The sequence below is a fragment of the Balaenoptera physalus genome (assembly GCF_965194825.1).
Source record: "Balaenoptera physalus genome assembly, chromosome: 11".
NCBI lineage: Eukaryota > Metazoa > Chordata > Mammalia > Artiodactyla > Balaenopteridae > Balaenoptera > Balaenoptera physalus.
In genome coordinates, this window is record NC_138896.1 from 44,347,440 (window position 1) to 44,359,709 (window position 12,270).

Below are 12,270 nucleotides of genomic sequence, written 5' to 3' on the forward strand. Positions count from 1 at the left end.
GATATCTCTGAAAATCAGACAAATCCCCTAATACTCCAATGTCACCTTTAGAGGTGACTCACAGACTATTTTATACCATGATATTTATATAGTAAAATATCTATCATATCTATATAACATGTATCTATATAACAGTAGAGGAATGGCTTTGACAGAGAAGAGTTAGAAAAATGAATGATTCTTTCCTTTTACCATGCAAGGCAGAGATTAAGATGTCACAGAAATCGATGACAGCAAGTGTAAGACTGCATTTAATGAACAACACTGAAATCTCCTAGTACTTAAATAAACCCCACCCATGTTTCTTCCATGTACACAACTCAAGGTCATTTCTTTGTCATTGACATATATCTCTACAATCATGCAGTTAAACTAAGAGTCTTAAAACAGCCTCATGTTCTAAATAAATAACATTACCTTCTCCTCTACCTTTATATCTCCTAAGGTTTGTGATTGTTGTAGTTGTTTCAGAGATTCACTAAAGAATAAATTATAACTTTCTTGGAGAGTTTTCACTTGTTTTTCCAATTCATTTCTTTCTTCGTCTGTCATTCTAAAATAACCAGAAAGTATGAAAAGACGAATATAAGTCTTCAAGTGATAAAGATGACACACTAGCCTCGATGATTTTGTGAAGAATACTTTCCTAAATTAGCATAGGGTCATAAAATATAATATAATCTCATATACAGATTGCTCAGGTCTTAGAATGGTTGTATATGAAAATTAAGGATGGCCCTTATGACCCTAAAAACATCCAGGAATCCTTCTCTTGCCTGAAAAAGGACTAAAGGAAAAGAGTGTAAACTAATATATCAGTACCTCTCTAGCATATACACATTTCTAAAATAACAACTGCTGTTATCTGACAGAGGGAAAGATCCCATTGTTAGTTCCAACACAGAAAAGGGGCAAGTAAGTTACCATGACTCAAGATGAAACTTGTTCAAGCAGAAGGATGAATAAAGAGGAAATTTATAAGGAAATTAACCCAATTTCCTTATAAATTTAACCTAAGGTACAATATAAAATCATTCTAGAGTAATTCTAAAGATGACAGACAAAAAATATTTAAGAAAAGGGTAGATTCCTTCCCTGCCTGAGGCATTAGCTGAAATATATGAAGTGCCTTGTTGCAAAAAGTAGGACCAAACCACGAGAAATTAAGTTGCCACAGTTCTCAGCTAAGAAAATGAAGAACGTATTTACACACATTTTCCAAAAGGTAGGTCTTGGAGAGTAAGTACTACTCAGAATCAAGACTTGGCTTGGAATCTTTATAACTCACTAGCTACAGATCCTAAACTCTCTGAGCCTGTTTTCTCATCAGCAATATATGGGGATAATAAGTACATTTCAGGGTTTTGGTAAAGACCAAGAGTGACGAAAAGTGACAATTAAATAGCTAAGTTTATAGTCTTAGGTTATTATATTACTAAGTAAATTTGTGATTGAGTCCCATTTTTAAACTCTACATTGCAATTTACCATCCTCTACTTTGCTAAGAGTTTTGAAGACCACTCCCCTACTTCAAATAAAAGACCTAATGAAAAGCAACATACTTGTCTCCGTGTTTAGCCAGAAAGAGCTGCATAGTTTGCAGTGCTTCAGATAATTGTTCCTTCTTGACTGATATTTCCTCACTGGAAATCTGCGAGGTAAAAAAAACACACTCAAGCTCTTCCTTCACAAAGACGAGACAACAGTCATTTTAAAAAACTCCAAGTTTTCATCAAGACCCACATGATGGGAATATTTTCAGGTGATCTGAGTCAATAACCCATCAGTTATTACTGGTTTACAGGCCTGGATAAGAAGACTGCTTTATTGAGAATGCACGATGAAGGAAAGTCCCGCCCTCTAACCCTAAGGCCATCATTTCCACGAGGAAATAATAGTACCGCATGATATGGTTCTTGCATTTGTCCCGGCCCAACCACGAATAGGGAATGCCTTAATGACACCCCAGGTGGCCAGATGTTCAGCACTGGAACATCGCCATCCTCAAAAAGATACATGAACATGAACAAAAACCTTCCCTTCTTTTCCCCAAGCTCCTGGATACAATGCTCCTTTGGAAAAAAAATTCCTCTCTAGAAGTATTCCTCTCTAGGTCTGCAGGTCAAGATTAAATAATTTCTATTACTAGGACTTCACTTGCAAAAGTCGCCTGTGACAGACAGAGAAATAAAATTGACCTGTTTACTTTCTCCTAATTCTTCTCTGTATCATTTCTGAAGACCTAATATCAGAAAGTAAATGCCATTCTTTTAAGTGAGCAGAAATGAAATGATGGGACAATGAAAAGGTGTATTTTCCCCAGACGTATTCTACTGAGAGTCAACCTAAAGTCTATTTTTCATGGCTATAGGTAATCATGAGGCCACACTGATTTTTTGAAAGACACATTTATTACTGACATCAAATTACCTTAAATTTCCTTCAACAGAGAGACCATCGAGTGTTATTCAAGATTTATGACTGAGGCCATGATCTGCATTGCAGAAGTATCTGTCTACTTTTATGTCTGCTAGGCCTAAAACTAAAACTGGTTGGTAAAATTTTGGAGAATTTAAAACTACAGAATGAGGAAATACCAAGCGTTTATAAACCACGTTCCTGAAAAGAAACTTGTTCTCTCAAGAAATCCTTGCTAAGTTTGTGTCCCTATTTTAGCTCTTTTCCTATTTGACAGGGGGAAAATGAAGAAGATGTTTTAAATAGTCGCATAAAATTGTTTTGAAGGTTTTGGGTTTAAAACACTACATGTAATTTTCCTTTCCAACTTATTTCCCCCACGCTCTATAAAATGTAGTTTGCTAGACTATGAGCTAAGCTGGCTTTATTTCAATTGAATGAGAATTCAAGTAAATACTCAGGTCTATAAACCTCTCCTGGGGGAACCTCAAATAAGGTTCACCTGCCTCATACCATAGACGAAATTAGACAAGATGCTGAAGCTCTCTGCTATTGGATTATGTCAAAAATGTCTGTTTCAAGTGATGACAAGTGTGTATGGATGCAGAGCTGGAAGGGAAAGCTAATGATCACCTCTGTAGTTTCCACAGGTCAGGCAGGACCAGGAGGGCAGTGCAGGAAACATAATCGAGAAAAATACTGCTTACTTAGTGGGAATTTATTTTTAAAAATATAGCAGCAATTCCAGCGTTATCAGTAGCAGCAGCAAAACTGCTTAACTCAGTGCCCTAAGAGCTTCAGGTGGGACAGCCCAAAGGACACCTCGGAGCAGTAACATCTCTCGAAATGCAGCCACTCAACTTATGTCAAGTAGTGGGGTTCAGAACACAGCCTCCAGAACCAAAGACTTCATTTAGGGAAGGGAAAGGATCTAGAATTTCCAGTGGATGATGGGAGAACACTTCTTTAGGAAATAGAAAAGACCCAGAAAAGCACAACTAAATTCGATCCTCAAATGTTAACATCTTGGTCTGCAGTTTGTTGTTCTTGAAACTTTTTGTTTCTATTTTAAGAAAGAGCTTGCAACTCTTTATGACACAGAGTGCATGAATGTACTCAGGGCACAAAACAGTGACTCTGCTCTCCTGCAACGCTCATCAAAACGATCAGGAAGCAGATCTCACTGTGAGGAAAAGCAATCCCACATATTGGTTGACTAACAGTGAGACTAATATTGATGAAGTCCAGGTTTTGGAAGCCGAGACAGCTTCTTCTGCCACATACTGTGATTCTTTGGGCAAGTTACTTAACGTCTCTGATCCTCATTATAATTGCGTATAGAAACGGGGGAAACTAAAGAATTGAAGGGTTTTTTTTAGGTGGACTGTATCAACTCGGTAAATTCTCCCCGCTATAATTATTGATATTATCATTATTATTAAACCAGGACCTCGGTGAGTACCTTTTGCTTAAAGAAGGAAGACTTTTCAGCCTTCTCTCCATCTTTCAATGTCTTGCTGATATTTGATACCCATTTTTGTAATTCTTTGGCTTTTTCAACATGCTCTTTCTTTTCTTCTTCCAGTGACTTCTGAGAGGTGTGAGTGGTTAAAAAAAAAAAAAAAAAAAGATATATTCCAGTAAATTACCGAGCTATTAAAGTGATCTCTCCACAGAAAACAAGGATTTAAAAATATTTTTTCATCACACACAGGTTACCGAGACATTTTATTCATTTTTTACCATACTCAACACGTCACGTAGCAGATGTATTTCCAAAATGTTTATGGTAGCAAAGCAAGCTGTGAGAAATAGTCTTGAATGATCAGCCTAACCTCCCAGCTAGTCTATTAATATGACACATTTAAAAACTCAACTTTATTCATGAAGCACTAGAAGAAATCTGACTTGCTGCCTTTGCATTAGCATTACAATCATAATTGTAGTGACAGAAAAGTATCAGACAATGGAAAGCTGAAAGAATAAAGTCTACACAAAACAAAAAATACATAGAACGAAGAAAGACCTTCCCTCTCCTCCAACACGTAACCCATTCATAATGCTGCTTTTAATTACAAAGTCGTAACTAGAAATGGGAGAGGGTGGTAAAAGATAATATGTAAAGAAGATTACGACATACAGAAAAACTAAAAATGTTCATTTTTCAAGGCAATCTGGAACACTACAGCCTCACGGATGTGAGAACAAGTTTACATTTTCCTCTGTGATTCCACGGTTCTTGTTTAAGTGCTCTTTCAGTGAATGTAATGAATCATTTAATAAATGGGAACCCTGACACCAGGCTGGATCCAGGCAGTGATGCAGAGTTCTGAAGAAAGGATGCTGTAAACTCGCTGGAGTTCCTCACGCTTATCCCACATTCCAGGTAAAATACTTTTATTTTAGTTTGGGTAGGAGTCAAAAAACGAATCTCAAAGCTAAATGGAACCATTATGAAGAGCAGTAAATCTTTTGTTATTTTCCATTTTAGAAGTATTCTCTCTAGGGCAGAATGGAGTCTAAAATCCAAGCCTCCTGACTTTTAGTCTAAAGGAGTGATGCAAATTCTTCCAGATCAGGAGACAGCAAACTTTGTTCTGGAAAGGACCAGAGAGCAAATATTTTAGGCTTTGTGAGCCATATGGTTACTGTTAGAACTAGTCAGCTCTGTCCTTGTACCCAAAAGTAGCCAAAGACAATATGTACACAACAATGTGTCTGCATTCCGATAAAGCTTAATCTAAAAAAATAAAAAAATTTTTAAAGTTAAAAGTATTCCCTCTTCTGAGCAGTCAGGTGTTTCCAGCCCTCACGAAATTAACAGTGCTTCGAGCATGTCACACAATTACTAGGCCGTGGATCTCATACAATCAAGCTGTGGACACAGCAGATGAACTAGACAGCATCACCCCCGACTGGTTCTATAAACAGGTCCTATTGTGAAGAATAGTAGAGGCTGGAAATCCCTGTCATCAAGGGTTCAGATACTTCTAGGAGTCTAAGTCCTGTGTGGAAATCAAAATCAGCTTTTTCTAAGGCTTCTTTATATGTCAACTTTCTTTTCGTTTGAGGACAGAGGATATTTCTGACATAGGACTTTTGATCTTTGAGCTTTGTAGCAATGAAGACATCTATAATCCCTACTTGGAGGGCTTCTTCAATCGACAAGCGGGACTGCGCCTGGGGCTCAATCAGCCCCCCTGTCAAGTACTGAAATTCTAGACAGCGGATTCCCATGTCCTTACTTATGATATTTGCACTCACAGCTTCCACCACTGACATCACTTTGTTACTGATAGGGTGACTGATCCCCGTGACGACTAACTCACACTGCCGCAGCTGCTGCGCAAACCCCTCGTCCACCAGGCCTCTGTGCAAGGCCTCGGCCACCCGGTACCTCTTGCCGGTCAGAGGGTCAATGATGCCCCCGGTACTGACTTGGGCTTCAAGGCATCGGAGGGCGGTGATCCGATCAACCAGATTCCGACGTGTGGCCTTCAGCACAGAGATCCTCTCCCCACTGGAAGTCAGCCAGTACCCCGCCACTGGACTGTGCGAGTCCTTCTTGGGGACTAATCTGCTCAGCAAGGAATCAGCGAGTTCTGTGAGTGTGAGGAAGCCTTCCTGATACTTTCTGATGGAGGCTTTGTCAATGGTTCCCTGCTCTATGGCCTCGCTGATACTGAACTGTAATCCTGTCTTAGTATCAGTCAGCATACGACAGGGATGCCCATAGGACTCAAAAAACGTGGCTTCCTTCCACTGATACTGCTGCCCCGACAGCTCAAGGTAGGTACTTTTCTCAATCAGGTTTCTCTGGAAAGCCTCGTAGGCAGTCAGTTCTGCTCCTGTCTTAGTATCGACGACAGCAATCCTGTGAGTTTTCGCTACATTGAGATTGGAAATGTTCCTCTCCCCAAACGGAAACAGAAAGCACTGCCCGTCTACGTCAAAGACACACATGAGCAGTAACTCTGAGTAATACAGGGTTCGCTTGTTATTGGGATTGGGAAAGGTTCTGGTGTTGCTGGATGGCTCATGTAAAAACTGCAGGATGGCGTTATTTAGCAGCCCCTGCTGCAGGGCAACTTCTGGAGGAACCCGAATGCCCCTCACGGGGTCGATGACGCCCCCACTGGCAATCTGCACCTCCAACATATGTTTGCCCCTTTGCCTGTCAAGCATTCTATTTTCCATGGCTTGAAACACTGACAGTGTCTTAGAAGAACATGGATACCCCAGGGCCGCCTTCTCTGCCTCAAGGAGCCTGATTTTGAATTCAGGGTCAACCACACCTTTAAGGATTGCATCCTCAACAGAATAGGTCTGCCCTGAAAGGGGGTCAATTATGAAACCCGTGGCCGCCTGAGCTTCTAAAAATGCTAAAGTCATCATCTTATCGATGATGAGTTTCTTGGCAGCTGAGGAAAATGAAATCTTTTCTGTTGTGGATTCTAGGTAAAGCCCTGCGATGGAGGTGGCTTTTGTCAAAAACTTGCTCAGAGTTTGCTGAACTTCTTCAACAGTCTTAAGGCCAAGTCGCAGCTGCTCAACTGTTTTCATGTCCAGAAGCTTAACTTCGACCAACTGCCTGGCCGTCACAGTGTGCCGGAGCCCTTGGAATTGAAACTCATCATCCCTGACCGAGCATGCATGACCACCACCAAGGTTCTGAGAGGTCTCTGGTTCTGAGCCCTTCTTAAGAAAATCTCTTTTGGGTCCACCCAGTGCCCTGCACCCTTCAAGCAGCCATTCATCAGCACCGGGCACTGGGCTCTTTTCTTGCTTTAATGCCGTGACTTCTGTGTGCATAGCATACTGCTTGTTCTTAGCTATCTGTAACGGGAATTTATAAGACGTTAAAAGTCATCTAAAGAACATTGTCATGTTACCCACTCAATCCAAATATAATTCCTAGAATAACAAAGATGAGATCAGAGAAAAACACTTTCAAGCCCAAGAGGGTTCAGGAGCAAGAAATATTATTTTGACAGTCTGAAGTTTAAACTTTAGATGACAATTAAGGTATTAAAATGCTATGTCTAAAAAAGACAGGAGATAAAATCTGTCCACAGAACGTGTTAGAAAGTAAAGTTAACTGCTTGGTTTTTCTAGTTTTTTTTTTTTTAGGGTCAAATTTTTCAGAATAGAATCCCATAGATATGACAGGATAGCCAGGATCTCTGTGTTTTTCATCTCAAACATTTAAAAATTGAAGACTGTAGTTTGTAGTAAAGATTCAAGTAAATCACTAGAAAATGATAGCATGATTTTCTGTCGGACTACAAAGAGCCAATCACATTCAACACGGTTAAAAAATGTAGCCTAGCAGAGAAAGGAAACGAGAGCGGAAACTTGACAGAGGGTAGCTGACAAGGGTCCAGAATCCAGGGTATACCTCTAAGGGCGCCAGAAGCGTCACCAGGTCTATTTCACACTTGTCATCTTGACACCTGACAGCGGGTCTGGAATTGTACAGACCTTGATTTCTTAGCTTCTCGATTTCTGACGGTCTTCCAACAGGGTTCATCTCATCAAAAGTTATCTGTAATTCGGTGCTTGTTTGAGAAAAGTATTCAGAGTAACGCTGCTCACTTTTCTCTTTCTCAACCGGAGCCCCCGACGGCCCGCCCTGGCCCTCCTTCTGTATCTGTTCAGCACCCCGATGTTGCCATCTTTCCTCCGAAGGCTGTGGTTCCTGAGTCCACCTCTGTAGAGGGGATCCGGCCCCGGGGGGAGAGGAGGAGAAGTCCCCTGGGCGCTGATACTCTTTCACTGCCATCTCAAGATGTGTCTTGAAGGCTGGATTCTTTTTCTGGATTTCACACTGGAGCACCACTAACTGATGCTCTTGTTCTTTTATCTGCTGATCCATCTTTTGCTTCAGGTTTTCCACCTCCCGTTTCTGGGCGACCAGCTCATCTGTGAGCTTCCGACATTTCTGGTAGTGATGTGCCTCCCCATCCTGCCCTCGGTGCATCTGCTCACGATATTGCTGGAGCTGCCTCTCAAGTTCTCGGATATTTGTTTCACAGAGCCTCGCGTTCTCTTGCGCCCTGCAGTTTTCCCGCTGGAGAGACACAAAGTCGAGCTGGATGCCCGAAATATCATGTTCCGTGATAACTTTGGAGTCCATCAATTTTTCCATCTTTTTCCGAAACTCCTCTGCAGAACGTTTGAATTTCTCAGATTCCTCCTGAAACAGAACCATCTTCCTGTGGGTCACCTGCTCCTCTAGGATCTTTAAGTGCAGTTCGTCTTGCACCTTTTTCAGTCTGTCGTTCAGGTCCTGCACCTGTGCCCACTGCATCTGCACCGTCTGTTCCCCAAGGCGTTTCTCCTCTTTGGATGCACTTAGCTCGGCACTCAGACTTTGCACCTCCTTCTCCGTGTTCTGGATGATGAGGTCCTGCTGGTCACACTTCTGCTTAAATTCACTTACTAAATGTTGACTTTGCGCCAGGTCTTCTTCCAGGCATTTGATTCTCCTCTGGAAATCCTGTTCCGTTTTCGTCTGTTTGTGCAAGTGTTTGTTTGTGGCACAAAGCTGGTCTTTAAAACCATCCGCCTGGATTTTCAGTGCTTCACATCTTTGCTGGATGGCTTGTTTCTCTAAGACCACGTTTGCCGATTCTGCCTTAATTCTCTCCATCATTAACTTGGTTTCGTTATTCTGCCTGGTGAGCTCATCCACTTTGTGCTTTAGTGTGTCTGCACAGTCATTACGTCTCTCCAATTCCTCTTTAAGCTTTTGGATTTTCTCGTTATTTTCCTTTTCGGCTTGAATATTTTGAAGCAACTGCGCGTGGCTTTTCTCAAATTGTTCTTTCAGGTGATCTGACTTTCTCTGGCAGGATCGTGCTCTTTCGCCAGAGAAGTCCTTGTCATCCTGCAAAGAAGTAACTTGTGAATTTATATGCTGGATGCTCCTCTTGGTGACAGCCTGTGTCCTGGTGATCCGGTCCACCTCCCTCTGCAGCTTCCCTTTCTCCTGCTGCAGAGATTCCAGTTCTAGCTCATAGCTGTGCTTTATCCTCTTAAGGTCATTGGCCTCCTGCCTGACCTCTTCTGCCTTCCCTGTGGTCTGGCTCAGCTGCCTGCCCAGCTCCCGGAGCTGCCGAGAGAACCCCTCCTCCGCCTGGTCCTTCCTTTCCAACTCCAGCTTGAGGCATCTCAGTGCATTGCTGGTTTCACCCAGTTTTTCTTTGAGCACGCGAGCCTTTTCCTCCGATGAAGTTTTCCTGAGCTGCAGGGCGCTGAGTTCATGCTTCAGCTCCCGCCTGTCCTTCTCAGCCTTTCTATTGGCCACTGTCAGCTCATCCACCTGCTGCTTCAGTTCCTCAGCCTGGGTGCTCGTACAAGCTGGCAGCGTGTTTTCTTTGTACGAATACTGCACCTCGGTTATTTTTCTTCTGGCTTCCGATTCAATTTTCTGCTTTTCCTTCAGCTGTTTCTCCGCCACCTGTTTCTGGAACGTGAGGTCTTTCTCCATCTGCTCGACCAGCTTCAGGAGCTCCTCTTCGTGGTCCTTCTTTCTCCTTAGTTCCTCCATCAGCTTATCTTTCTGTTGCTCCACCTCGTGGAGGCTGGAGTCCTTCCTCTTCAGGTGGCTCTCCAGGGCCCTCCTGGTGGCGGTGTGCTCCTCCAGCTGTTTCCGGAAGCCACGCAGGTTCCTCTCCACGGCCTCCCTCTGGGCCTCGGACTCAGCCGTGAGCCTCCGCACGCGCTCCAGCTCGCGCTGCGCCGCCTCCTTCTCCCCCTCGACGGCCTCCAGCTCCCGGCGGTACCTCTGGGCCTCACTCTCCGCCCGCAGCTTCTGCAGGGCGATGTCCGCTGCATCCCTCTGCTGCTTCCTCAGCTCGTTCTCCGCTGCCTCCCTGACCTTTGGAAGCTCCTCCTCAACCCGGGACTTCTGCTTCTCAAGCTCAGCCAGCATCCTCTCCAGCTCTGTTATCTTGCCCGTGAGTTTGCGATTCTCCAGCATCGTCGCCTCCTGCCGCTGGAGCAGATCTGAATACACCCCGTGCTCAGAAGCCTCCTGACACCTTTTCATCTATGAGAGACGTTCAGAAGGGTCAAACCCGTTCGACTCCAATCTGTCTTCAAGAATCTGAAGCCATGCTCATGAAAGGACTTACACAGACCAGTGAAACCAAAGGCAGAACAAACCCCACCACCAACACCACCACCATCTGCAGAGAAGAAGCTTCAGAAAGTCAGTAGTCGGAGAAGACGAAAAACCCTGCGTGTCAGGTTTTCTAAATCAAGGAATCTTTTCTTTTTTTTTGGTCTCTTAGGAATAATTATGCTTTTAAAGTTAGCTAGCTCAGAATTTTACAGCAAGAAGGAACCTTACAGTAAGACCCTCACCCCAGATGAGGACACTGAGGTCTAGGGAGGTTAAATAATTTTGAAAACTCACACAATAGGCAAGTGACAAAGTAGGAACCAAAATTCTCACAACAGTCCTCTTTCTGCTCTCACACACAACTCAGTCCTATGGGCTAAGAAGAACATACAATGTATAGGAACTGAATGACATTAGAGAATTTAGTTTTCATTTTCTAGCCCAATGGAAATTTGCAATGATATTTACATTCTCCTGTCTTACAGTGAAAGAAGCAAGATACAGAACTTTGGAACAGAGAGCCAATTGAGGAAATAATACTTAACATAAGGAAGGAGGAAATATATAAAAATCTGTAATTTCTACAATCAAATGCCTCACTAATTTATATTTGCCCTACTATGATACTTACAACAGTCAGAATTGCTAATGCAAAGGCACCTATAGTCCCTGGTGGCTTTAGAAAAGCTGTGCTTCATATACTCACTGATTTTGTTGTCCTTAATGACATGGCTCATATGAATCCACCTTGACAAGAACCTTCAGATACTCCATAAACATAAAGATATTTGTTAAATATAAATGCTTGTAAAAGTGTACTTAGGGATTCAGCTCCAATTAAGAAAATTTGTTTACTCTACTGATTACAGAATCAATCTCAGCTGGGAGAAATACACTTGACTACAGACCATGATCAGGGCTAGTTTATAATCACAATTTAATTTCTCTTTATTAATACCATAAGGTTATTAGTGTCATATCATCAGCTCAAAATCATCATAGTTAGAAATAATTTAAACAGAAGGAGGGAAATTATTCTAAATAGCAGATTTTATTTTCATTGAAAAGCCCTGGTAAATCTCAAGAATTTAGTTTGTATTATAGACCATGCATCTTATTTTTCTTCCTCTCATTTCTTGATCCCCAATAATTTTGATGAGAATTTTAGATGTTTCCTTTGCTAACCTAAATATGATTTTTAATAAGAATTCATATGAAAACAAATCTCATCACAGTATTTAGTGTTCTATTTTCTTTATTTTCTTATCAGGGTCAACTCTCAGGGATACTGAAGCATTTTATCTTCTTAGACATTAGGTGTTCAACACGTTTTGAGCAGGTGATTTCTAAAAGGGTCTTTCTCAATTCCTCATCAAACTTTGTTTAAAACTTAGCTGTTGCTCTGAAGTTTTGAGTCCCTCCCTTTTTTTCTTGGTCATGTTCTAAGGTTTAAAAAAATGAAAATTCTCTCAGAAAAAAATGTCTGTTGTTAAACTCTCAGTGTTTTGGAGTCATTTTAGTGACTGATAATAATCTCATGTTGCCTGGATAACTCTGAATTTTTTTAGCAACTATTAGAAAAATTACTAGAAACTATTTAGTCCTATTGCTGATTTGCTTTCTTGTATATCTCAAAATGATTCAAATAAAAATAACTTCAAGTTTTATCTAACTGTTCCCCAAGGAGACATGCTGTCCTTTAATCTCAGCAATTAACATTTAAT

The 12,270-nt window shown here is 41.7% G+C and overlaps 1 protein-coding gene across 23 annotated transcripts in view; it reads right to left on the reverse strand.

Annotated features, from left to right (window-relative positions):
- Positions 1 to 12,270, reverse strand: part of DST (dystonin) — a 488,177-nt gene that overhangs the window by 145,410 nt on the left and 330,497 nt on the right. For 21 of the 23 annotated variants that reach the window (XM_082414288.1, XM_082414278.1, XM_082414289.1 and 18 more), the window contains 3 exons: positions 3,881 to 4,009; positions 1,563 to 1,651; positions 418 to 553 (listed from right to left, as the gene is read on the reverse strand). The exons of 1 other annotated variant lie outside the window; for it this stretch is intronic. In XM_082414288.1, the coding sequence (XP_082270414.1) occupies positions 418 to 553; positions 1,563 to 1,651; positions 3,881 to 4,009 (354 nt within the window). Of the gene's footprint in view, positions 1 to 417; positions 554 to 1,562; positions 1,652 to 3,880; positions 4,010 to 4,133; positions 7,255 to 7,816; positions 10,472 to 12,270 lie in introns of those variants that run through there. One more of the 23 variants, XM_082414281.1, reaches the window with a different exon arrangement.